This window comes from Apus apus, chromosome Z (genome assembly GCF_020740795.1).
Source record: "Apus apus isolate bApuApu2 chromosome Z, bApuApu2.pri.cur, whole genome shotgun sequence".
NCBI classification, from domain to species: Eukaryota; Metazoa; Chordata; class Aves; order Apodiformes; family Apodidae; genus Apus; species Apus apus.
In genome coordinates, this window is record NC_067312.1 from 70,764,067 (window position 1) to 70,790,650 (window position 26,584).

Below are 26,584 nucleotides of genomic sequence, written 5' to 3' on the forward strand. Positions count from 1 at the left end.
TACTAAGTTTTACAGTAACTTTTTTAAACTAGAAGTTATTCACAGAACGAGGATATACCATGTTTTTTACATGACCAGTTTACAGAGCCCCTCTGGTTCATCTGGTACTATCCCTGTATCAAACAAATGCCCACTCGTTAAGAACAAAGGTATTACTACGGACACATGTATGAACTGAGCCATAGCTTGAAACAACAAACCCTGAGATTTACAATGGTAAGTATCCTAATGCCTGTACCTGCACTCAGCCTCTTAATCAGGCAGCCTGATTCATGACAGCTGAAGCACCTCTGGAGTTCATCTCATGTCAGTAGAAGCTGCTGTGTACTCAAGAGAAGTGAAGAAAGAAAAAAATAAAAATAACTACAACAAAAAAGCTACCTATATTAGCAAGAGCTTGCAGCCAATCTTTAGGCATGCATAGTGGAGATTTAATACATAGTGTCAAAATCATCAGAGACCAAATTACTTGCTCCTCCAGCTGTTATTTTTAAACTAACTTTTAAGGCATGTAACAAAAACAGAGGTTTTAACCATCATTCAAACCTAAGCTCAATGGTAATAGCATTAATAATGCTAACTGGGCTGCTTTCAGTTAATGCTATTAACAAATCATCCTCTTTCTGCCAGACCTGCTTTTGAACCAGGGGGGCCCAAGTTATACAAAATCCCACTCCTCAAGAGCAGGAGATGGGAACAGAACCAATCTCCTGCAGCTCTCAAGAAGAGAAAAGTTGGGGTAGCTGAAACACAAGGTGCATACTGTTGTTAAACTATCTTCTGTTTATTTAAGATCGATTTATTTTGCATTTTGGGGAGTTGACAAAATAAGAACAAAGTACAAAATACACATGCAAAGACGGTAATTCTTTCTATTTCATTTATTTTGAGGTTTTTAAGACACGGGTCCTTCAAAATAAATGTACCCCTTGTTAGGGCTGCCTAGTCCACAGGAACATGAACTAATCCAAACTGTCATTGACAAGCACTTTTAAGAACACAGTAAAGTTGAAGAAGGTCTTCAGGATGGACATGAAGGATGCATTCAAAATAATTTTTGTACCTACCATGGGACTTAATACAACATAGCTAAACATAGGTATTTAATAAAAAAATATTTTATAGAAGAAAACAGGTCTGCCACCACACAACTTGAGAGATGTCTAACTGCTATCACAGCCTATTTTTTTTAAAGCCAAGTTTGTAGCTGTTCAGCTTTTTTGCTTCCCAAAAGAGCCAGTTGTCAGCAGCTCTGCAGCTGAGTGCTCAGGCTGCATTTTCTCTTGCTACAGCTCCAGAAACCAGGCATTCCCAGCAGAACTCCTCCAGACAAACACTTGTACTTGGCTTCATGGGAAGGACAGTAGTGACCACCACTTTCCCCAAGCAACTGCTGGGGATGCCAAATCTCCTCTTCCTTCAAAAATTGCCTGTGAGCAAGGTGAATGACTTCGTAACATCATCACGTACAGAGTTTTCTTCTGTGGGACTCCTGGTCCACAAATGGACTGGGCTGCACATTCCTCCAACTTCATCTTGTTGGTGGTAATGGAGAAGCATAATGCATGCAAGGGCAGTATTTTCAAAAACAGTATTTAGCTCATTTACAAATAAGTGATGCGAGCCTCTAATAATGCTTCAAATATGCAGAAACATATCATCAAAGCCTACTTTGGCCATGGTGGGTGAGCTACCTCATCCCTTCCTTTCTCCCTCAGCAAAACGTAATGGTTCCACCAAAAGGTAAAGTCATGTTCAATCACCTGTCCTTTCATTCTACCCATCCATTCACCTAGAGATAACTCTGCAAACCCTCAGAGAAACATTTCTGCTGAAGGGCATTGCGAAAAAGTGTTCAGCCTGAGGCAGCCAACTTGGACAGACAATTCACCTGGAATTGTTTAAGTTCCAAGAAAAATTTAAGTAACTAGAAGTAGGCTTTTAAACATAATCTTAAACTACAGGTTCCACTTCATAAAATTATCACATACTGTAAGAAAACTGAAAGCTATACTCATCTGTGTGTTTTAGGTGTAACAAAAGAATGTACGTTTATTAATTATAAAAGTTCTAGAAATACCCCTAGGGGATGAGAAGACATCTAGTAACAGGGTAGTACATTAAAAAACTGTTAAAGCCCTCTTTTGAAATTACCCTCTTGGATGCCCTTTCAATACCATTTTCTTGTAGCAACTTGGATTTCAGGACACTGAATATAAGTGATGTCAATTTTAATGGGGAAATTTCTTTTTTTGGAGCCTAATCATTTTCCATCATACACTCAGGTCATGTTTTCTAAGCAATCAAGCAGGCTACAGAACATGTCTTTTTTAAAATAATGAAAGCTTAGTTCCTTGTACCATTTAAGCTTGACTTTGAAAACAGAAGGTTCAAGAAAGCCTTCTGCATACTGTAGTGCTGCAAGAATTAACAATATCAAATTTCTTCCAGGAAGACTCTGCAAATTATCAGGAAAGAAAGCAGAGGTGTAAAGGAGCTCCTTTTTTTCCTATTAAGAGGAAAAGAAAATTTTCCTTATGTGTCTCATTGTTGAAAAAGCAGAGATTAAACCTCGAACCTGAGAGAGGAAGAAGTTTTGTATTAAAACCCAGACTAAATATTCATGGGGGTACAGAGAATGCACTGTATTAACTACTCAAGAATGAATAGTATTCAACTAGCTACTGCAGGCAGGCAAGCTCTAAGAGACCACCACAGCTGAGCATCAAGAAAGGCCATTAAAAAAAGGGAATACAGAAACCTGATGGATCCCTAACTTCCTTTAAAATACTAAAGAAAAAGCTTTCCCCAAGGACAGTGAGAGAAAATCTTCTTTCTCTCCATCATCAAGGAACATGGGAGATCCCACAAGCCCTCAAGAGATGAACAACACATGGTAAGATAAAGAACAGTTGGTTGGAGGCTGTTTATTATCTTTATTTTTGTTTCTCTTTCAAGGGAGGAGGGCAGTTACTGGATATGCTAAATTGAACTATCCAACTAGCAGAAAGCAAACTGTTCTAAATAAGTGAAAGCCAAGACAGCAGCTGGATCTCACTCAGGAGCGGTGATAGCTATACTCTTGCAATCCATCAGTCCCCAAAACAGCGCATGTCCACCACATAACAATGGGGGGAAATCAGCTGAAGCAAGAAAAAGAAAGTAATTGGCAATGGGAATTAGAAAACACCATGTTGCGGTACAAAGAAGAATGTAAAACCACTAAAATAGTGGGGAAACAAATGAAGTATTATAAATTAACTGGCAGGATGTCATAAAAAGCCTTCTGCAGTGATATACAAGTTGTCCAGGGAACCCAGTTTTGTCCTCAAGAAACAGATTTTCTTCACAAGAGAGGCAACCAGTAAAGGGTCTCCTGCACACATATATTCAGGAAAAAAGACAACACTAAATAAATTAACAGCTGGTTTCCATATTGAGAAACAACTCTAAAATTGGACATAACTGACTGTGTTCATACTGTTCCTTGTGATCCTGAAACTGTGAGCATATATGTGAGTTTAATGAGAGTATTCACACACACAATGCTACTCAACCATGAAACCGTTTGTCAGATTAGGGCCACGGTTCCTGATCCTGCCATCAGATCTGTACAGGCAGATCACAACATCCATGTAGATCCATGATAAAGTCAATGAGGCCATGATCCACAGGGATTCAAGTGTCTGCCTTTACAAACCTCACTGCAAATCTGACTCATGTAAAATTGATTTATGAAGTGTAACATCATACTCCACTGTATGCATATACCGTCTGTATATTTTTCTGTTTCCTTAAAACAGAAAAGATATTAAAACTCACATAATACATTACATTTCCTCAATTGTTTAATAGTTAAGAACTTCGAACAATTTCATAGGCTAAAATTTCAGCTTTGCAATACATTTATAGAAACTGAATCTGAAAGTAGAATTGGAAAATGTTTTCCAGATTCTCTATGGCTCAGAACATAATATTTACCATAAACCTTATAATGAGCCTTGTCTTCCTCTTCCTAGATCTGAGTAAACTAGACAGGTCATGCACTCTTCTGATGTGAATTATGCAGACAGACTGCTACATTTGAATTTTGTTATAGGTATCCTCACTAACTGGCATAAATCTAGTTTGTGCATGTTACTGTGACAGCACTATGGAGATGTCCACTTAAGTTAAGGAAGGGTCACAATGAAACAGCCTACAATGACGAAGTGCAAAGCAGATTTTCATCTTAAATCAAGCTTAATTGTAATTATCCTTGATAATGTCAATCTCAGTTTCTCTCTAGGCACACGTGTACGCACTTTTTTTTTATCTGCAATACTAAACACAGGAATGAAATGCTCTGTTTGTATCCACTGAAGGTTTATGTATTTTCAGCGGCTAAGATAACATGTAAAATGCAAAGATTTTAAAACAAGAAACAAGATTTCAAAATTTAATGGAGACCTACACAATATTTCTTCTCAAGTAAAACACTGTGCAAAGTCAAGAATCCATGTTAGCACAACTGCTTGTAATATGAAGACATTAATTTGGTTGAAAATTCAAAAATACTATTATCTGTTCCCTGTGACTCAGGCTATATAATGTGCATTTCATATTGAGTGTAATATTTGGATGTGACAGTTCTAGTCAGCCATGGATATCCATGTTCCCTCAAGAGGCCTGCCTGACTTTCCTCCTCATTACTTCATTTCTCACCACCTCTCATAAGGCTTTTGCTGTTGTTCAGCTGTTCTGATTAAGAGCTGCATGTATCCCACAATTTGTGATCTTCAGGATTCATCTTTCATCATATTAGGGAGCAGATGGAAGTTTTAAGTCTTTGGTTTTTCCAAGCATGTGTTAAGTAAGTCTGAAATGAGTCACTTAGATGTATTAACAGAGCAGTCGAGCTTACTACAAAATCCACATTTGGAATGTTGTGCAGAATGAAGACTCTCAGTTTCACTTTTACTATTTATGAGGCTAAAGAAGAATACATTTAGGTGAAGTGCCTCAAATCTAGCTTAATACTGGTATCAGAAAAATAGAAAAATGCTTTACATCAATGTAGTCCTGGCTTGCACTTCAATCTTCTGGTGGAGACAAACTTACCACTACGTACTGCAGACTTCTTACAGTCCCCTCTTGTAATTAGCTCAGAGAGAAATGTCAGTAGTTAAATCGGAAATGTTAAATGCAAACATTCATGAGAGGGATACCTAAATCCTTTAGCATTATAAACATGAGATGAAATCCTTATATGGAAAATAAAGCATGAGCAGAAAGAATACGGAGGGGGAGGAAGAGCACGCAGAGGAAGTGGGTTGTTGCAAGGCTTTAATCCAACATTTGCTCTCTATTGATCAAGTGTTTGTTCAGTACTTTATTGATGTAAAACATTACACACAATCAGTGTTAAATATTAATGTCAGAAGATCTTTAACTCTAAATTCAAAGCATTTGTTAGTCAATTTAATATTCCCAATGTTACTAAGCTACAACTTAACCTCCTTTAATAACTTTCTGGAGTGCTGTAAGAACGTCCTGCATACATTATGCAATGAATAAGAATGATCTGTATGTCAACAGTGGTATATATAAGGTTTTTAATACAACTACTAAACATATGCTTAGGAACAGGACATTTCTCAATGCATGGTACATAAACTCACAGCATTACAGCCACTTCCCTTCATCTTTTGACCTATACCTCATCCTGTGCCCTCCACACTATCTTTTAAACCACTGACTTCTCCCCTTGTTGAATCCTCACACACTCCATCTTTCCTCCAACCAAAAGAAAAAACAGTTTTGTCCCATTTCATAAATTCAGCTTGGTTTTACACACAGGGTACATAAATCTCTTTAGAGCTCAATTCTGAATAAATACTATTTTTTGCATCGAACATTCCCAGGAAGCCTCCCCTCATTAGAAAGGCTGTTATCTCCTATTGTTTTCAATGAAAATGAAGCGTGAAACGGTTCTTGGAACAGAGGAACTCTTTCACTATGTCCATTGCCTCCCTCTGGGAACCATGAAGGAGGAGCTAAACTGCCTTCAGGGGAGATGCTCATTCCTTGTACTATTTGAAGCTTCCACTTAAGTTAAACTAATTAACCATTTTACTTCTGTATTCTGAGAAAATTAAATCTCCACTCAAAGAAGAAGTGTTGGAATTTTGGGGAGGAAATGTTGCTTTTTCTCTCTGAAACAAATGGCTTAGTCCTCACATTAAAAGAGAAGCACAGCACAAATTTACCGGTAAAATTCCCTCTGTAAAGAGAGAAAAAAATATGTGGACTGTAAAAGCAAATTTCTGTATCAGAGCTTACAATTAGCATTTATAACATGGAGAAGTTCAAATTTAGTCAACATATTATCAACATATTATGGGAATGATGAAGGAGGATGGTAGGAGCAGAAATAGCACATCTTCTTTCTTCATGGAAACATGAGAAAGAGAATTCTCTTGGTGGGTTTCTTAACAGGAAACAAAAAGAAAATAAACCATATTTTCCTGAAAAAGAGATCTCTAAAATCCAAGGAAAGTACCCATTTTTTAACCCTGAACATTTCTGAACAGCAAATAAATCCAGCTGCAGGGTTTTGGAGGCAACACTGCAACATTTTGAGATACACAGATAAATACGTGGGTCAAATCCTGATACTGGTCAATGCAGTTTTGCAGAGAGTGATGCCTACTTTGAGTGGGGTCAGAACGTGCTTTTAACTACTCCTTTCCACACAACTGCATTAGAGAACTTCTACTTAGCAATAAAATTAAGGAGCGAAGAGACTGAAAAAGTTAAGCTTGCCTCTGGTAATTCTGCCAAATCCATTGTACAAGACTCTCAGACTGTGAACTTCAACCACACTGTTCTCTCCAAACCCTCCAGTAAGTACCGTGCTCCCATGAAGACACTCCTTTTATTGCAGTGTTGCCACACAACTGACAATGAAGGAAGATAAGAATTCTAAACATTTATCACTTTTTTCAGATTTAAAGCTTTTTTTGACTGCACATATGAGATAGCCAAGGACTTATCACCTTGAGAGACACATTAACAGAGTATTTCACTCAAAATATTATTTATTAATTGTTTATCTTATTTTTCTAATAAACCAGTGCAATCTTTAACCTTATAGATTTACTAAATGTGTTCAGATACACAATCTCAAAGGAAATGCCAGTCCTCCTTGGTCTCCTGGCTTTAATATCTAAGAATACATTTTTCTATATGTATCAATGAACACAAGGAAGTGAGGCATGATCTCTGCGGTATGAAAAGAGCAGTAAAGGTATTTCATTCCTACTTAAAAATTAATGCTATTTACACAAAAAGCAAAGGATATTGTTTTAACAGGGACTGTATATAGAAGATGCTTTTAATTTCTATATTTCTTATGAAAAGAATGCTACGACCACTTAATTTTTTCCAATTTTAAGTAATAACTTGTTCTCCTGGTGGCCAAAGGTAGTATCTACATAGTAGGAGGAATCACATGTCTGAAGAACATCCTCTGAAGCTGAAATTACAGGTACAGGGGTGACCAGTGAACATGTAAAGGGCCTTCTATGATTTTGCAGAACTCATTCAAGGAATAAATAGGTAATTCAGTGCAGAAGCATTGGTTTTGGTACAGCAGTCCTTGTGCAAAGCAGGCCAAGCACAAACTATGAAGGGTATTGCACATACTCCTTGACCAAAGAAAATTACACCTACCCACAGAACTATGCCTGGGAACCTCTGCTTATAATGACAGCCCATCAGACCATGGATAACCTCAAAAACAGAGAAGAAAGGAATGGACCAAAGTTCTGCTGAGCTTGCAAGAGGGCTACCAATTCCTCTGAGATGTGAACTCTGTTGAACTCATCCATGAATCCATAAATTTAATGATCCCCTGGCAACACAATGTGGCATTTGTCCCATGAGTGACACTGAATTCAGCATTTTGTAGGTTACCCGACTCCCACTCCCTCCGCTCTGGTACTTGTCCACTCTCTCTTCCACGCTTTGGGATGATCAGAAGCTTCTGTTTTCATTTTTGTTTCAAGCAGAAGGAGTTAACATGCATTTTCCATGGAAACTGAGAGCTGGAAATCAGATCTAGAATTCAAGTGTTGGCAAGAAACCTGGGAGGACCTTGAAGAATGAGCTGCCCTAGCTAGGCTGCCTGCAGAATTTCACAGTAGCTAGAGCTACAGAAGGCAAGAAGATCAACAGCTGAACAAAATTCTTCCATCCTAGGCACACAAAAGGCAAAGAAGAAGGCACAGTGATTGACTGCCTAGAAAATATTGTGACTGCTGGTAAGCATGAACTCAGACCCACCCCGGGGAATGCAACAAGAACATACATTTTCAAAAATTACCCTGAAACAAAATAAGCTTCCATACGTTTAGATAGAAAAAAAATCTGCACCTAAAATTTCTATGTGGCCTTCATAAGTAAAGAATAGTAATTAAAATACAATAAAGCAGTTCTTATTTGCAGAAGACAGTTTCACTACGCTATGCAAACCCAGAGCTTGAGATTTACAGTCACTTCCAACAAACATTCAATGATGTCTTCAGAGAACATCTTGTCCCAGGCTTTTCAAGGTAATCTTCAGTCCTCAAGAAATATGTAAAAACATTAATAACCCCTCAGATTATGAGTACTACTAATGATAAATTAGGGGTTTGGGGGATTCAGGGCAACGAAGTGCCTCTTAGTTTTGCAGAAGGAAGATGGGGCCAGAGAAGAGGGAAGTAGTGTATTTTTTTTCCCCATAAAAAACAGCAATAAATGCAGAGACCTAGCTTGTGTTTATGAAAGACTAGCTAAGGGATTGATCAGCCATCTCAAATATCCAAACACTATGCCAAATAATTTCTAGAAAAATTTGATTTATAACACAATGACCTTTAAAAGGAATAATCTGGACAGAACTGATTATAGCATAGTCTTTAATATACCCTACAACCTTCATGTAAAGCTAAGCTCTTGTCTTACAGCTCACTATTAAAATGTGATAACAAGTCAGGTGGAAATGTGATACCAGCTTATACTGTACTGTCTCTTGGGCAATGAATGTGTCTTTTCTTACCCTGTAAATTACCTGGCATTGTTTTGGGAACCATAAAAACAAACAAGAGACCCTTTCTCATACCAGAAGTGATCTTTCAAGACCTGTGGAGAAGACACTAATGAAAACTTACCTAGAAAATAATCAATATATTACTATAGCTATTTGTGATAATTAATAGATCACTCTTTGCACCAACAGCACATGGAATAACTTAATTGTAAGGAGGGTGAAAGAAGCCCAGGAACTTCTGGACTTTAAAAAGATCTTAACCACTATGTAAAGAAATAATCTTTTAAGAACTTTTACAGGTATCACGCTGCCAAACCCAGGGTCCAGAAACATGAATGAATGGCCAGGTCTGAGGAGAATGGTCACTTCTGGCAGTCAGAAGTCCATTGGTGGGACTGCTGCTAAAAATCCATTCTTCTTTGATGAATCCCCAGATTTAAGTTTTCTTTTCCTTTTGACATAGTACATTTTCATCTTGTAAAGAAGTGTAAAGAAGGCAGGAAAAGATGCATGCTGGAACCTTCTTCTCTCAATGGAAGATCTCAGCTCAAAACCCAGAAAAATGAGATCTTAACTACAGAGATGAAGAGATCTCCTTAGGAGACTGGAAAATCCATTCTACACTGAAGAGTAAACTTGGTCTTAGAGCATCCATATACAGGACTTTTCACAAGACTTCAAAACATGGGAGTTTTCCTCAGGAAAAGTCATAGCTACCTGATAAAGAAACATGGGGGCTTTTCTGCTTCACATAAGCTACTCCTACCATAACACCTGTAATATTAATAGGCACCAGTTTTGTTTCCTGAGTTACTTGAATGTAAATAATTTCTAATTCTAAATCATTTACTTTAGAACTTCAAGGGCAGAACTTATCTCCGTAATCCAGCACACAGAATTTCACGACATACATCTATCTTCAAGCCCAATATACATTACATAAACGTACCTCATGACTTCAGAACCTTGTTTACTCAGACAAAAATGTTTCCAATTGCAAATCTCAATAGAAAATAACAACAGAATCCCTTTAGATAATATGGAGAAGCTGCAAATACTTAACCTCAAGATAAGCATAGAAAATCTTCTTAAAGCCGGAGTAGGCCTTTGGTTTTCTATTTATTGGATTTTTAGCAAGATAAGCATGGCTAGTACTGCAAGCAGTTACAGCCTCCAACTTGAGAGTCACTTTGTGTTCCTGCTGTCAGACATGAAAGATTCTTCTCCTCTCACTAACTCGATAAAAATCAGAAGTTGTATTAGTACAATCCGAACACAATGAAACAGTATTTCCAAACCCTTCCTCTGGAGAACAGGGATGCTACCATAAAAAAAAAAAAAAAGCAAAAAAAAAAAAAAAAAGCCCAAACCTGATACAGGTATATATATCAGAACATTTAAATAATAGTTACCTAAAATAATTTGGTTTTACTGTTGTTTTACACAGATAGTCAAAACCAGACTCAACAGTTCAGACAGATAGGCACACACCGGTTAAGACTCAATTTGCTTGATTAGGCAGAGCTGATACCAGGGTAAACTATATGCACTATTTTTCAGGGCAGTGCTGCAGAGTCCAAGAAGGATCCTGCTAGTTTTCTCACCCAAGGATATAGCAAATGTACTAAGCCCAGATGAAAATATTTTATTGCATTCTGTGACAAGCAAAGCACATGCTGAAATCTTATGGCAGAGTAAATAATGAATACACCTCATCTTTCAAAAAAGCACTGTCCAGTAAAGAAGGGGGAAATTAAATGGCAGTATTCTTACAACTGCAGGTAAGATACTCTGAAACTTCATGTAAACTTAAAAACCCAAATTTTTTTGTATCTGTTAATTTTGTGAGTAAAGCTGTGTGCTCCAGACTGACCTGCAACTATGTTAACTGAGACACCAGTATTTCACAAATCATTAAATCATCCACAAGTGCTTTCCTTGTCTATCAAGCATTTTTAAAACTTTCTCTCTTCACAAAAGCAGACAGACAAGTTATTGGTTCAGCTAATTCTGTCTATTTAGTGTTAAACATGACACATCTGGTGTAACCGGACAACTTGCAACTTCAGCAAGAACATAAATCATTATTAGTTCAGGTAAAATGCGTAAGTAATACAAACAATCTGAATTGCAAATATTAATAAACAAGCCTTCTGTGCTCTTTGTCCTTAACAATTACTGTTTTCAGATAAGACAGTACAGGTACATATGCTCTATCACTTGACCTGCAATGTGACAACAGTCTTGATTTACCAGATCCCTCAGCCTGACAGGGAAACCAGAACCCAGCAACAAACTATCTCTAGTGTTTTCACTGACAATGGAATTTTTACCCCTCCAGAGTCAATGGCAAAACACTGCATTGGCCACTTCATAATTGCTCATCTTCCATTGCTGTGAAATATGCTCGGCCATACTTTATAACTATTTGTCATGTGCTTTGATATGAACGTACAATATGCTGCTGAAATATTAAATAAACTTAAGATTTCAAAAGTATGTGCTTAACATGATGCAAACTTTCTTACTAAGCAAAAAGTGCAGGATGTTACAGAAAACATCGAGTCTTGTTAGACAGTAGAAGAGTTTATCTCAACTGTGACAAAAACAATGCAAAACCTAGCTTTTCCTGTCATCTTAAAAGATTGAGAGAGAATGGGTTTTAGAAATACCTGGTGAATTAATTTCTAAAATGAACCAATTCATTTCTGAAATAAACATTTGTTCTGTGTGAACACAGACTGATGTGCAAATAGCAGCATACCATGATTTTATTTTTCCTTCATCAAACACAACTTTATGCTGTAACTTAAACATTCAGACAGTCACAGAATTGTATTACACAACAGAACTCAAAGAGTATTTTCTCAGGTTTTTTAATTATGACAATAATAATCATAATGCACACATAACTCAGCAATAAGGCCATGTAATATTCCAGGACCTTAGAAATTCGAAATGCTAGAAGGGTGTTGCTAGGACAACATTTTTTATTTTTTCATATACTATCTTGATTCACTTACCTAGGGTCTTACTATACCTCAAAATTTTGATTCAACAGTGAACTTACTTTTCAGTGAAACTCTCAAGACTTTAAAGAATTGTGGTTTCCATTTCTTTTTAGGTTTCCAAGTACTTTTGCACTGAAAATATCTTCTTGCTGATCACTTCATTTCAAAATTTTTTCACAACCTTTACATGTTTCAGATTTTTGGCTTTTGTTACACACAATGTACTTTGAGAGCACAATGTCCCCCTGAAGTTAACTGTCGTACTGTGGATTCTGATCTCCACAAATTTAATTCAGTAACATCATTCCCTGCACTCATGAACTATTCCTGTAAAACTGTTTCTCCTTCAATGGGGAATTAAACCTTGCTCTTGTAACAAGGATTCAAAACAACGGCAAAACATTGTATTTCTACAATAATTCTGTGTTCAAAACAGAACAGACAAAAAGATTGCAGCAATTATACTTCCAAGAGTGACTTTGCTTTTCATTTGAGGAATATGCTTTACCAAGTTGGTTGACTTAAACATTCTGCAGGTAGAAAACTTCCTTATGACTTTGTTCCTCTAACACTTTTTTCCCCCTGTTAATTATGACTAATGATCAATGTAGCCAGGATACAACTGTGCAAAATTGCCAAAGCTCCTTTAGCATTTAGCCTCATCGTCTAACCACCAGGAACAGGGTATTAAGGTGGCATTGGTCTGCAAGTAAATTACACTGAACAGTTCTAATTGTGTTCATGGTGCATTTACAATGTAAGTCATTGTTAGCAACAAACAAGGCAGCATTAGCTTCTATACTGTATGAAGCAGAGATATTATCAAATCATGACAACAGAAAATGGAAAATGATCACTTAGCTGCTTCATTTCCATACTTCCAAATTTGTGTTTTTAAGACAGAAATGGCTATGGCAGTCTAACTTTACTTTTATCTTTAAAAATATTTTTCTGCAGTAACTAGACAGTATTTCTAAAAGACCTGGAAAACACTCAAGAAAAGAGGTTTCAGAGTTGCATCGTAAGCAAGTTACACCTCCTCTTTAGACTACATGGCTGGCTCAAAGGAACGATAAACTCACAAGTGGTCAGCCTCCTAAGGACTTCCTCAGTAAAAATGAAATTTTTAGATTCAGAGGAGCTGACACAGCAGAAAGACCCCAAATTCCATTCTAACTCAGGAATGCATTTCTACATTTCTGAAGTGCTCCATTTATATTATAAGAATGGAGAAACAGGAACATACATGTTGCAATGCTTTGGACCCTAACTTCTACAACTACTTCTAAAATCATTATTAGTCTTGCAGGCAAAAAAACACAAAAATCTCTGCTATGTTTTGAACTAAGTCTCAAAGGCATGAAAATTGGTCAAATACTTTTGCCTTTTATTCCTCCCATTCTCTTGAACTAGATGATTTTGCATTTAACTTGTTCTGTGATGCTTAAGTGTTAATTACACTGATGAAAAATATCTCCTTTAGGATGCAGAAAATACCTGAAGAACTATCAGACTTGAAGTCAGTACAGTCCTGATAGAAGCCAGGAGATCAATTCCATCTATCTAACAGCCTCTTCTTCAGCACCAACAAGAGTACAGCTATCTGAACATGACACATCTGGGCTTTCCTTCGCCCTGAGACTTTGTGAGCAGCCTGATGTGTCTGTGGGGTAACAACACAAGGACATTCTCCATTCTGCATTAACACATGGGAAGACACTTTTGATCTCCTAGATGGCTCCCAGGGGTTTTTCTTATGGTTCCGGGCAATCACCAAACTAGGAAGTCCTAATTCCCCAGACAACTGAGAGTTACTTATGTATGATGGACAGCTGCATTTTTCAGTCCCTGTAGTGCAGAAATACTTCTCTATCACATTTATACATACAATTACTAAAAGCATGAAAAAGACACACAAAACTTACATAGTCATGAAATGCTTTTGCTTCACTTGAATGTTCACATGTTTCTCGTCTTTCTGGAGCTGCACAGTAGAGATCCCAAAACACACTGCAAGAAGTTACAGAGATGGTGAGAAAACAATTGTAACACTCGGGTAGATTTTATGGTGTACTCACACCACACATGCACGCTCATACATAGCAACAGACATATCACTTCCTCGCCAAGGGATGAAAACACATTTAAGAAAGAATTCGGCTTTGTAAAACATCTATGAGGAATCAAGTCCTGCTACCCAATTCTCCATGGCAAGCAGTGCTGCATTCCTTTATATCACTGTAGTACAGACCAAGAAGCTATTCTAATGTACAAGGTTTAAGGGTACAGAGCATCATACTGACACTCTGCATTTAACCTCATTCCTCTGTTGACTGTTGCAATTAAATTCCACAAAGCATGGGAAGGCATAGACTCGTAATAACATAAAAAGGCAAAAAAACTGAGAGAAAACTGGAACCTCTCCCAAGGTCCAATAATGTGCTTTAAACAAAATTTCTCAGAGAGCCATGTGTATGGACATGAGTAGAAAATAGATGGGTATGTTCTTGGGTTACAAAGAGTGAGAAGAAATGATGATGCTTCCATGAGTCCTCCCCTCCAACCCTCTTCAAAAAGAGTTACACATTAATCTGTTTTAATAAAAAGTTTCTGGAATGAAATTATGTGTATGCTAATACAATTAAAAGAACAAATTTTGTTTGGAGTTTCATAGTGTTTCTTTATTGTTTTAAACTTAATCCTCTCTAACTTAGTCCAGCACTGTAACAAGGTATTGTGGAAAATTTGAGCACTATGCTGCAGATGATCAGAATTAAGGATAATGCAGACATCAGACACATAAGGAACACATTCTGCTTGCCAGGCTTCCATCTCATCACTAAAAGCTATAAAAGAAAGGTCAATGAAGAATATACCACCTTCCATGCAGCTGTACAAACTACTTGGGTTCGAATGGGACCAGTTTAAAACTCCTGCATTCTTGTACTCCTGACAGTTGCAAGTATGTCTGTATTTTGTACTCTTTCAAATGCAGGATTACTGATGTATTAAAATCATGTGACAAGTAATGGCTAAATACAAGTGACTATGAGCACTCTTTTCTCCTTGGGAATTCTACACACACAAATGTGTCACTGCACACTACTATATACAAGCAAATGGTATCATGCATAAAAAATTACAAGTCAACCCCGTGTCTACCTGTATTCTGAGCAGAGAGAAACTGCAAAAGCAGACACTGCAGCACCAAGCCCATGCTAATGCACGCTGCCTCTCAAAAAGGCTGGTAGCATGGGTTCAGCTTATTATTTTTATATGCTATTCCTGTGATTAGAACGTGGACTGAAGACTGAGGAAGCTCATATCTACATGCAAAGTCTCTCTATATACTGTTTTTTTTCAAATGCAGTTATTTGGGATATGTAGAATGACCTCTTAAATGTATAACTTAATGGAAGGTGGTGAAGAAAGAAATGCAGGCCACTTTCTTTTGACGATGCTTCTTCATGAATGCACTATGCGATATTACTTTTCCTGTGTCTAATATCTCTTCTGCATCTAATTTTCTGTTCTTTCATTTCTTAACAAGAAAATAGGTATTGATCCTCATCTTCACATTCCTTTTACACCTGAATTTCTTGCCTCCAGCCCCTGGAACTAGCAGCTGACATATTCTATCAGAGGACAAGAAAATTGCTACTTACCACCACCAGGAATGCAAGAATCCTGGGGGCTCCCCCAGTGTGATGTTTTTTTCCCATCTTATCTAAAAAAAAATAAAATAAAAACAGAGGTGTACAATTTTGTGATCTGACTAAAACACGTTAAGATAAGTCATGCAGATAGTAAAAAGAGAAAGAAGAAAATATTTCATAGTTATGAAAGGCTTTATCATTATCAATCCAGATGGCCATATAACTTACTTCATTTCACTTATTAATGTAGCTGATACTTCAAAGCGGCTTTTTTCTAGGATCTGAATACATTTTTACCCATTATTTATTTTGTATCACTGCAGCACTGAGACGTGTATTATTTTAAGGTAAAAAAAAAAAAGTGTTAAAGAGTACCCTTGAAACGATCTAAAGTATTTTCCAGTTTGCATAAAGGAAAACACAGAAGACACATCAGAACTAGTGTTACTGATTCAGCAGGTGGCAGTCTTCCCTCCACATCCACAGTCAGCCCGTGTTTTGTAATCCTCAAGGCGTGCTTTACTGTTGGAGGTAATGTGGCAATGAGGAGCAGCATCAGCCTTACCAGCCAGCCTCCCACACTCTGTGAAAATGTAAAGCTAGTTTGGCTTCGTCTGCCTGCGCTGGCAACCCCTCCTGAACAGCAATCCTCACTCTCACTTCTTTTTCACCCAAGAAGCCTGGTTTGTTTAACACTGTTTTCAAAGGAAATGCAGTTTAAGAATCCTTATTTCACTTGACTTCACTCTCATCTTGCTGATCAGCAAACCCACAGGACAACCCAATACACGGTGACAGCATTCTGTCTCCCTGCAACACTTCCCAAATGTATCTTAATTATGTTCACACAACCATTTCTGTAATGCCATAGTCATTAGGTTGTCCTTAACTGCAAAATGATATAGTTTAGACTATAATAAAGCCTATATAAACTGCTTAAGCAGCTCTGCTGCAACTAACTGGAGGTCCTGCAGAAACCCACACAACGTCAAATAGAAGAATGCCTCATGTTAAAACTGGGTGGAAACCAGGGCGTTGCATGCACTCCAAATTCCTCCAGTTACAACGTCTCAGCATTATTTCCTGTCCAATTTTGTTTAAACAAAAAATGTTTAAACACAAACCATATTATGCTCTAGAGACAGAAGTAATGGCAGATAAAAAGAGGATTATTTTAATGAAATGCTTAAAGTCTTAGCATGAAAGGTATCTAAAGATATATATATAAAAACCTACATAAAATCTTTCTATAAAAGGTACATACAGTGTTCACACTGCCAGAGGAGCTGGCATGTTCCAAGAGACTAGAACTTTGATTCTCAACTGCAACTTGATTTCCACATCAAATTCTTATGATATTTAAACACATAAAAGTTTTATCAAAACCTTCCAGAAGTGGCTTGTACATCCAATAATGTTCTTTGCATTCATAAAAGATAACCTAGCATAATTTTCATACATTATATGAATACCACTATTCAAAAATAATTTTCCTATTTTAAAATTACTTTTAAGAGGTAACCTTGAGGCTATTGATGACTCCTGAAACAAAGCAAATTTGCAGACCAAGTTATAAGAGTTAGAGCCAACAAACTGAAGAGGTCTACCAAGAGATCCAGGAAAATGCTACATGACCCTGAAGTCCTATGTTTTAGAGAGGAAGGCAACAAAGCCTTGAAGACTGTATTCAACAAGGATCATGAAGCACAGTTCACCCTTTAACTGAAAGATCAGCATAGGACTTCTAGCCCTTACTGACTCAGAATCATGGAATCACAGAACACCGCAGGTTGGCAGGGACCTTGAAAGATCATCTGGTATAAACCTTTCTGGGAAAGGGAGCCTAGATGAAACTACCTAGCACCCTGTCCAGATGCATCTTGAAAACCTCCAGTGATGGGGACTCCATTTCATCCCTGAGAAGGTTGTTCCAGTGAATGATTCTTCTCATAATCTTTTATTTCTTGTATCAAAACTATACCCCTCCCTGAGTAACTTGTACCCACAGTCTTGTCTTCCCTATGTGGCTCCTTAAAATGGGGGAGCTCTGTCCATTTTGTAGTCACCCTTTAAGTGAAACATGGGGATGAGGTCCTCCCTGAGCCTTCTCCTCCCCAGGGAGTGAAGTAACTCCTTCATTCTTTCCTCAAAGGGCAGATTCTCCAGACCTTTTACTTGTCCATCAGTTCTATTACATTCAAACTTAAAACAAAGCATTACAAAAATACCAGAATGCTTAAGACAACTAAATCTAAGTTATCTAGAAGCAGAGTGGATTCCATTTTCCTTTTCTGAATTCTGTTCCATTAATTTTAGCCATGTTCCCTAGTAGACCTCTAGGGCAGGCTCATAACTTTTTTCCTTTATACACACATACATACCACTGACCACAGTAAGGCTCACACAACCTATGTATGGCTACTTCTTTTTAGTTTTAGAACTACTTTGAACTTTTTCATCTTTAACAAAACCCATATAAACTACTGTGGCAGGTCCAGACTGCCAGAGCAGAGAGGGCACTTAAGACCAAACATTCATGTTTTTTAAGGAGGGACCAAACCAACACAAAACTCTTCCTGTGGCACCTGGGTGTCTTTTACACCTCAAGTACCCTCTGAACAAGCCTGAGACAACAGGGCAGTTGCTTCTCAACAGGCATGAGCCAGACATGGACAAAAATGCATGGAAAGTTGTAGCTTTTGTTATATCATAAACTGGCTGAAGACTTTTTTGCATTTCTCTCAACTGATATTCTGTTGCTTTCATCCCTTATGCCGATCATCAGTCTCTTAAGAAATGACTCACATGGGGTACAGAGTCAGGGAAGGGCTGTTTGTCATTTACAGCCAAGGACTGGATGGGCATTACAAGGCTAAGATCTGTCTACCACACAATCAACTACCATTCCCTCCCTCCCTCCTTTCTTCCTTTCTTTCTTTCTTTCTTTCTTTCTTTCTTTCTTTCTTTCTTTCTTTCTTTCTTTCTTTCTTTCTTTCTCTCTTTCTCTCTTTCTTTCTTTCTTTCTTCCTTTCCTTCCTTTCTTTCTTTCTTTCTTTCTTTCTTCCTTTCCTTCCTTTCTTTTCTTTCTTTCTTTCCTTTCTTTCTTTCTTTCTTTCCTTTCTTTCTTTCTTTCTTTCTTTCTTTCTTTCTTTCTTTCTTTCTTTCTTTCTTTCTTTCTTTCTTTCTTTCTTTCTTTCTTTCTTTCTTTCTTTCTTTCTTTCTTTCTTTCTTTCTTTCTTTCTTTCTCTTTCTTTCTTTCTTCCTTTCTTCCTTTCCTTTCTTTCTTTCCTTCTTTCCTTTCTTTCTTTCTTTCTTTCCTTCCTTCCTTCCTTCCTTCCTTCCTTCCTTCCTTCCTTCCTTCCTTCCTTCCTTCCTTCCTTCCTTCCTTCCTTCCTTCCTTCCTTCCTTCCTTCCTTCCTTCCTTCCTTCCTTCCTTCCTTCCTTCCTTCCTTCCTTCCTTTCTTTCTTTCTTTCTCTCTCTCTTTCTTTCTTTCTTTCTTTCTTTCTTTCTTTCTTTCTTTCTTTCTTTCTTTCTTTCTTTCTTTCTTTCTTTCTTTCTTTCTTTCTTTCTTTCTTTCTTTCTTTCTTTCTTTCTTTCTTTCTTTCTTTCTTTCTTTCTTTCTTTCTTTTCCTTTTTATTTTTTTTTCTGCTGCTTTTACTACTTGTCATTTAACTTGTGCTCAGTTTATTTTCTCCAAGTAGGGAACACTTTTCTCAGTCTGAATGTCTGCCCAAAACCAGTTTTTTCCAGGTTTCTCCATATCAGTGATAATCATTCACAAGTACTGTCTTCACAGAATTTACTCTTCTGCTCTGCTTGTTAATGAAGTAAATAAACTCACAGCTTTGTGTGAAATCTAACAGACACCTCATACCAACTCAATATATTATTATTTGTCCCTGCCATGTTTACCATCTTTTGGCTAGTAACAGTCTTAATTAGAAAGATTTGCTGTATTACTACATTCATTCAGATCTGAGAGTTTCTCTATAACACGAGATTGAATTAGTTGCAAAAACTAAGTTTCAAGACATTGTACTGAATGTTTTCTATAAATCCAAATGTCATACCAGTTATACTTCCGTCAACTGCTCATTTTGCAAGTATATCATAAAGACAAAATGAGCAAAATTAATCTTGTGCAGTGTAGTATTTACAAGTGACAGCTGTTTTGGGAAAGCCAAAATTATACTCTCTATTATTTTGTCTCTTATTTTTCCATTGCTTTATCAATGAGAAGAAAAACAATTGTCAGAAACACAGTTTACTATAAATATAACATGATACTACCACAATTCTACCCCTTTTCCTTATCTCTGCTACGTGAATTTTCTATAAATGTCACAAACAACATTCTGAGTTCTCATCTCTCCCCTCTCCTCTACCACCTCCAAAATGTCATGACCAGTACAGTAATTTTATTAGCTTTTGAAGGAGAATCAGTTGAAGCAGCAAATTTTCCTAGAACAACAACTTACCTATTTTTCCTTCACTTCTGCTCACTATTCAACTACTATTATTAACTCAAATGTTCTCATCAAGGGAAGATTAAAAACAGTAATAAAGCCAAAAGACCTCAATATGTTTGACATACAGGTATTTTTGTATCCTAGAGTTAAGTGTAAAATGCTAAGGAGACATAATTTACTCCAATCTTCAAAAGACAAAGTCTTTGAAAAACTCTGAAAAATAGTAACTATTATGTAAAGGTAAGAATTCCATTAGCAGTTGAAAGTGTTTAAGAAACAGGACCTAAATGGTTGTAGCCATAATTGATTCACCAGATGAAAATAAGTGGTTAGAAGCATTGTAAGAATACACGGAGAGACCAGCAGTATTTAAGAAAAAGAGAACTCAAAAGTGTATGACAGTGGGATGTAAAATACATTCTGGAAGGGTACATCATTCACAATTAGGTATATGAACAATGAAAAGGTTGAGGAAAAAGAGTGTTGTTGCATTCTCTAACATGCACATTTATTACAGCAAAAAAAGTTATGCAAAGGCATGTTAAATGATGTGGCAAACTGATTTCTGCAGAATCAGAAGTCTATGCTGATCAATGTAAGCAGAAATTCAAGGTTGTCAGTGCTGTTTATTCTAGACCAATGTATATTTATTTCACTTGCACACATTGGAAAGTTATGTAAGGAAAAAAAGGATAGGGAAACATACCTCTGATAAAAAAGTCTGGGCTGATTTCTGTGCTCCTACATGGAGCAGGTATTCATATACGTACAGTGCTAATCTGTAAAATAAACAAAAAAGACAATATTTAGTATTGTGCATTTGTTTGTTCCTCTTCCTCAGAAACAAAGGATTATCAGAAGTTTGAGGTGCACTCTTTTCTTTCCCAAACCACTATATATTGAACACCTCAGATCTATTATCTACACCAGATCTTTTAAACTAGACAGATCAATCTGAGCAGAGGTGCTTAAATAGTAGTTAATTAAATATTATTAAATCCCCAAATTACTTAATGTCAACATTTTTAACAATATTGGGACAAAGCCCAGTGAGCTAACAACTGACCTTTTGCTGTTCTATATTTGCCCACTCTATACTGTAAATATGATACACAGGTACAGCAGCACTGTACCTCATTATTTTTCCAGATCAAATTTTTTTAGGTAAGAAATGTGTCAAGCTGTTAGCACACTTTAACAAATAGCCCGTATTTATTCAAAGAACATGCAACCTTTGGGCTGCATCAGCTGAAGTAATCCCAGCTTCCACCCATGGCACGCAGCACAACCATACCTCAAGCAAAGTACAGAGTTTTAGATTATTTCAAACTCATTAATCTAGAAGCTCCAATGACACCAGCTAGAAATTACTCTCACAGCTCCCAGAGGAGCTTCACAAAAAGTGATTTTAAGCATCAAAACACATCTCCAACTAAGTTCAAAGGCCTGGAATAAGGATCTCACTGCAGAAAGAGGACTCATTCCCTGGATGATTACCACTGGAACTTGGGGTGGGAAGCTTGCTCAGCAACCCAAGAACAGGGGAGCTGTAGCACCAACCAATTTCTATTGATATGGGCTATGTAGGCTAGATTTGAATCAGAAAACCAAAGAAGTAACACTTCCTATTCCTCAGCTGATTCTCCAGAGAGGCTTCTGTCTCTCTGCATGCTTCAGATAATTTAAAACGAAATCTTGTTTTAAAAATTATTTAATAATAATGCTTGGAAATTGTCTAGAAAACATCTCAGTCCAAAAAAAGAAAGGCAGGCTGTGAGTCTTTTAAATTTTAAGAAGCAAAATGTATTTGCATGCAATTCATGATACAGCACTATTCTTATCTGAAACTTGTAACTATTTATATTCAAAAATATGTAGTTTAACTGATTAAAGCAGAGAAGCAGAGAATGTCTATTTTTCTGTTACTCTTCAAAATATTATGCAATATGAAATAACTGTCATAATGGCACTGACAGAGTAATAAGTATTGCAGTAACCTATTAAGTGTGAAATTTTAAAATCTAGGAGAGGCATTCTGTAAAAATTCTGTTCATTAGTTGTGTGCATTAATGAAACACATGCACTTCTTTACTCTTTCTCCAACTTCAAAAGCAAAAATATGCTTTTTTTTCTCAAATTAAAAACAAATTGATATTCAGAGAGTGACTGGTTTTAGTTTGAACCCTGAGAACAGTCATATCCACTTTTTAATTGCAGTATTTTATAAAAAGTTACATATTTGTGTTGTGCCGTATCAACAAACACAGAGCTTATGTGCTGCCCAGAAAGCACTTCGTTCTGATGGAGCACTGCACATTCAGTGCTGAACTGTGAAGCAGCCCAGAGAGGACACAGTGATAAGCTTCTGGAAGCACTGGGGAGAGACAGAGGATGTACTTTCTAGCCTCTCATCCCAAAACTGCAACTGGCAAAAAAATAAAAATAAAATAAATCACATCTTGTTTATGTAATTCTTCCCAGTTCAACCACCATTCAGTTTTTAAGCAATAAATGTTGTAGATAAATTCTAAGATCTAAGAAAGATGTAAAAGGCAGAGAGGAAGCACTTTCTGTAACAGCCACGATGACTTGAATACCCAGTAAAGCTTTAAAGCACCTCATTTATCTTCCAAGATTCCCTTTTTTGTTCTTATCAAAACATGAAGCCTGCAGTCCAGACAAAAGGATTTACGTGATCATACCCTTTCTACACCGCAAAGAAAGTAAAAAAGCACAAAACCCAGGAATTTACTGTGAGTGCACCACCCTCATAAGTCTGCCATCTGTTGAAAGCTTTAGCAAATACTGCACCATGATAACCAAACTGACACCGCAATACTTTAATATCAAGAAAGATTTGTGAGTCTTATTCTCAGGACTCCTGGAGTCTACCTGCAAACTGTGGCACCTACGGCTCTGCTCTGGCACAAGCCAACTTCACTACCCTGTGCTCATCTTTGCTGGTCAAAAAATCCCAGGATATTTCAACCCAGCAAAAAAGACAGCCCTAAAACTTTGACCCAGAATGTGCTCATTAGGCATAATTGAAACATCACAAGCAGCATGACCAGCAGGTTGAAGGAGGTGATTCTCTGAAGACACCAACACAGGAAGGACACTGAACTGTTGCAGCAGGTCCAGAGGAGGGCCACAAAAATTATCGGTGGGATATAACACCTTCCCTATGAAGAAAGGCTGGGAGAGTTGGGAGTTATTCACTGTGAAGAAGTGTCTGGGGATACCTTATAAAGGCCTTCCAGTACCTGAACGGGGACTACAAGAAAGACCTTTTTAGGAGGTCATGTAGTGATAGGACATGGGGTAATGGTTTTAAACTGAAAAAGGGTAGATTTATATTGATATTAGGAAGAATTTTTTTATAAAAATCCCAGGAAACACTGGCACAGGTTGTCCAGAGAGGTGGTAGATGCCCCATCCCTGGAACCATTCAAGGTGAGGTTGGACAGGGCTCTGAGTAACCAGATCTAGTTGAAGATGTCCCTGCTTACTGCAGGGGGGTTGGACTAGATAGTCTTTAATGGCCCCTTTGAAACCAAATGATTCCATGATCTCCAACTCTATCACATGCATTACTACATCAGAAACACACAAGCTCTGAAACTAAATAATGAAACAACTGTGTTTATTAAGTGTGGTGCATTCACATGGCAGATTTCACGAAAATAATAAATGTTGCAGGTTTTACATTTCCAAGCTGATCCAACTTTGGCAAATTAAAGAGCAGGACCACACTGGCACGGGGCCTGCCTGCCTCCTGTGACAGGAAAGCCCAGACCACCTTCCCCAAACAGATGGGAGGCAGAAGGCACAACACAAAATAATCTGATTGGGTCTTATTAGATGTAAATCATTGGTCCATCCCTAGTTATTATGCTGCCAGGAAGTCTTTCCAGAAGTTAACAACATTATAGCTTCGTTCGGAAATAAATGCATTTACCACAGAGATCAAAAGAAATATACTAATGTTTTACTGCTACAGTTGCAACAAAAAAGATCAATGGAAACTGAATACAAGTAGGTACAGTCGAAGTGTGGAACAGAAGAGGAGAGGAGGAGGGAGAGGAGGCAAGGGAAAGGGGACGGGAAAGGGAAAGCGGACGGGAAAGGGGACGGGAAAGGGGAGGGGAAAGGGGAGGGGGATGGGAAAGGGCAGGGTAGGAAAAGGAAAAGGAAAAGGAAAGGAAGGGAAGGAAAAGGAAAGGAAGGGAAGGGAAGGGAAGGGAAGGGAAGGGAAGGGAAGGGAAGGGAAGGGAAGGGAAGGGAAGGGAAGGGAAGGGAAGGGAAGGGAAGGGAAGGGAAGGGAAGGGAAGGGAAGGGAAGGGAAGGGAAGGGAAGGGAAGGGAAGGGAAGGGAAGGGAAGGGAAGGGAAGGGAAGGGAAGGGAAGGGAAGGGAAGGGAAGGGAAGGGAAGGGAAGGGAAGGGAAGGGAAGGGAAGGGAAGGGAAGGGAAGGGAAGGGAAGGGAAGGGAAGGGAAGGGAAGGGAAGGGAAGGGAAGGGAAGGAAAGGAAAGGAAAGGAAAGGAAAGGAAAGGAAAGGAAAGGAAAGGAAAGGAAAGGAAAGGAAAGGAAAGGAAAGGAAAGGAAAGGAAAGGAAAGGAAAGGAAAGGAAAGGAAAGGAGAGAAAAGGAGAGAAAAGGAGAGAAAAGGAGAGAAAAGAAGAGAAGAGAAGAGAAGAGAAGAGAAGAGAAGAGAAGAGAAGAGAAGAGAAGAGAAGAGAAGAGAAGAGAAGAGAAGAGAAGAGAAAAGAGAAGAGAAGAGAAGAGAAGAGAAGAGAAAAGAGAAGAGAAGAGAAGAGAAGAGAAGAGAAAAGAAAAGAAAAGAAAAGAAAAGAAAAGAAAAGAAAAGAAAAGAAAAGAAAAGAAAAGAAAAGAAAAGAAAAGAAAAGAAAAGAAAAGAAAAGAAAAGAAAAGAAAAGAAAAGAAAAGAAAAGAAAAGACAGTGAGATTGCCTACGACACCAAAGGACTTGGGTTTTAAATGGAATTCTAAAAGATCGTTTTTACTCATTAAACTGGTGTGAGAACCCATGTTAAAGCAGCAAGGAGACATATGTTAAATTTTCACATTTGCATACTTGTTGACATCCCATGAGTAATGTGAGGAAAAAATATTTCCAATCAATTGGAAGTAATTGGAAGCTGAAGTAATTTTTGTAAAAGACATGCCTGCCATAGGCCAGAATTCCCCCCTTCCCGACAAGACAATTAGATCCCACCTTCATCTATGGCTTGATGATACATTTACTCTATTTTCAAATAAATAAATGAATGAATACATTAATAAAACAGCAAACAAATAAATAAATAAAAAGGTCACTGTCTAGCTCTTGCTGCTGCAGTGCTCATTCATACTTCCTACAAGTATCTACTGAACTTCAAAGAGAAGAATCATTTAACTGATTCTCGTCAACCATTTATCAGAATATGACCAGGAAATACACAGTAATCACTCTAACTGGGCTGTGGATATTGCCTTCTCGCATGTTAAGGGTGGAAGACACAATTAGCTTAAAGAGAACTTAGAACCAAAGCCTTGAAGCAGTACATCCACTGATGTAAACTTGGCAGTCAACTCCCTCAGTTCCCAGTCAAAGGAATAAGAAAACACCTAACTCTCCATAAAAGGCAGTGAAACACCGGAAGCACCACGAAGTGCATAGAAAGGTTTGGGTTGGAAGGGATCTTAAAGTCTATCTAGATCCAACCCTCCTGCATGGACAGGGACACCTCCCACTAGATCAGGTTGCTCAGAGCCCCATCCAACCTCTCAGTACCTAACTTGGGTGCTCCAAGTCACACTCCTTGCACCTCCCCAGCAAGCTCCACTGACTGTATGTAGGGTACAGAACATACACTTGCAGAAGAAGGGCTCAAGTTATTACAGCAAAATCTTTCAGGAAATAATTTGTCCATACAATGTAAAACAGTAATATCTTTATTTTGTTCCATAGCAATAGATGTATGGAGGTTTCTGTCTCTCAGGCTAAGACTGAACTTCAAGCACTGAGATTGGTTTATTGTTATTTCTAAGGAGAAAATGAACAAAAGGAGACAGACCACATTTTTCTATGAAGTTCAAGAGCTGGACTTAGAAGACTAAGGAATTGCAATAAATTAGCTTCTCCTTTCTCTTTAAAGCTGTCCAGTAAACCTGTCAGTAGCAAGCAACAGTTATACACAGCTTCATGCAGCTGAGAAAAAGTGCAGTTGCTTACACTGTTTTATTAGCCACATGTCATAACTAAAATTATACATAATTCAACTGAGGGTACAGTGGTGTATAACCATTATCCAGAAAGTTATGAAATTAATGTCATGGAGCAAGAGCCTGCAGCTCCCCAGCTCTGGCAGTGTG

The 26,584-nt window shown here is 37.7% G+C and overlaps 1 protein-coding gene across 2 annotated transcripts in view; it reads right to left on the bottom strand.

Annotated features, from left to right (window-relative positions):
* Positions 1 to 26,584, bottom strand: part of SSBP2 (single stranded DNA binding protein 2) — a 194,569-nt gene that overhangs the window by 124,910 nt on the left and 43,075 nt on the right. For both annotated transcript variants that reach the window (XM_051642072.1, XM_051642071.1), the window contains exons 2-4: positions 20,918 to 20,990; positions 15,750 to 15,811; positions 14,010 to 14,094 (exon numbers count right to left, since the gene is read on the bottom strand). In XM_051642072.1, the coding sequence (XP_051498032.1) occupies positions 14,010 to 14,094; positions 15,750 to 15,811; positions 20,918 to 20,990 (220 nt within the window). The remainder of the gene's footprint in view (positions 1 to 14,009; positions 14,095 to 15,749; positions 15,812 to 20,917; positions 20,991 to 26,584) is intronic.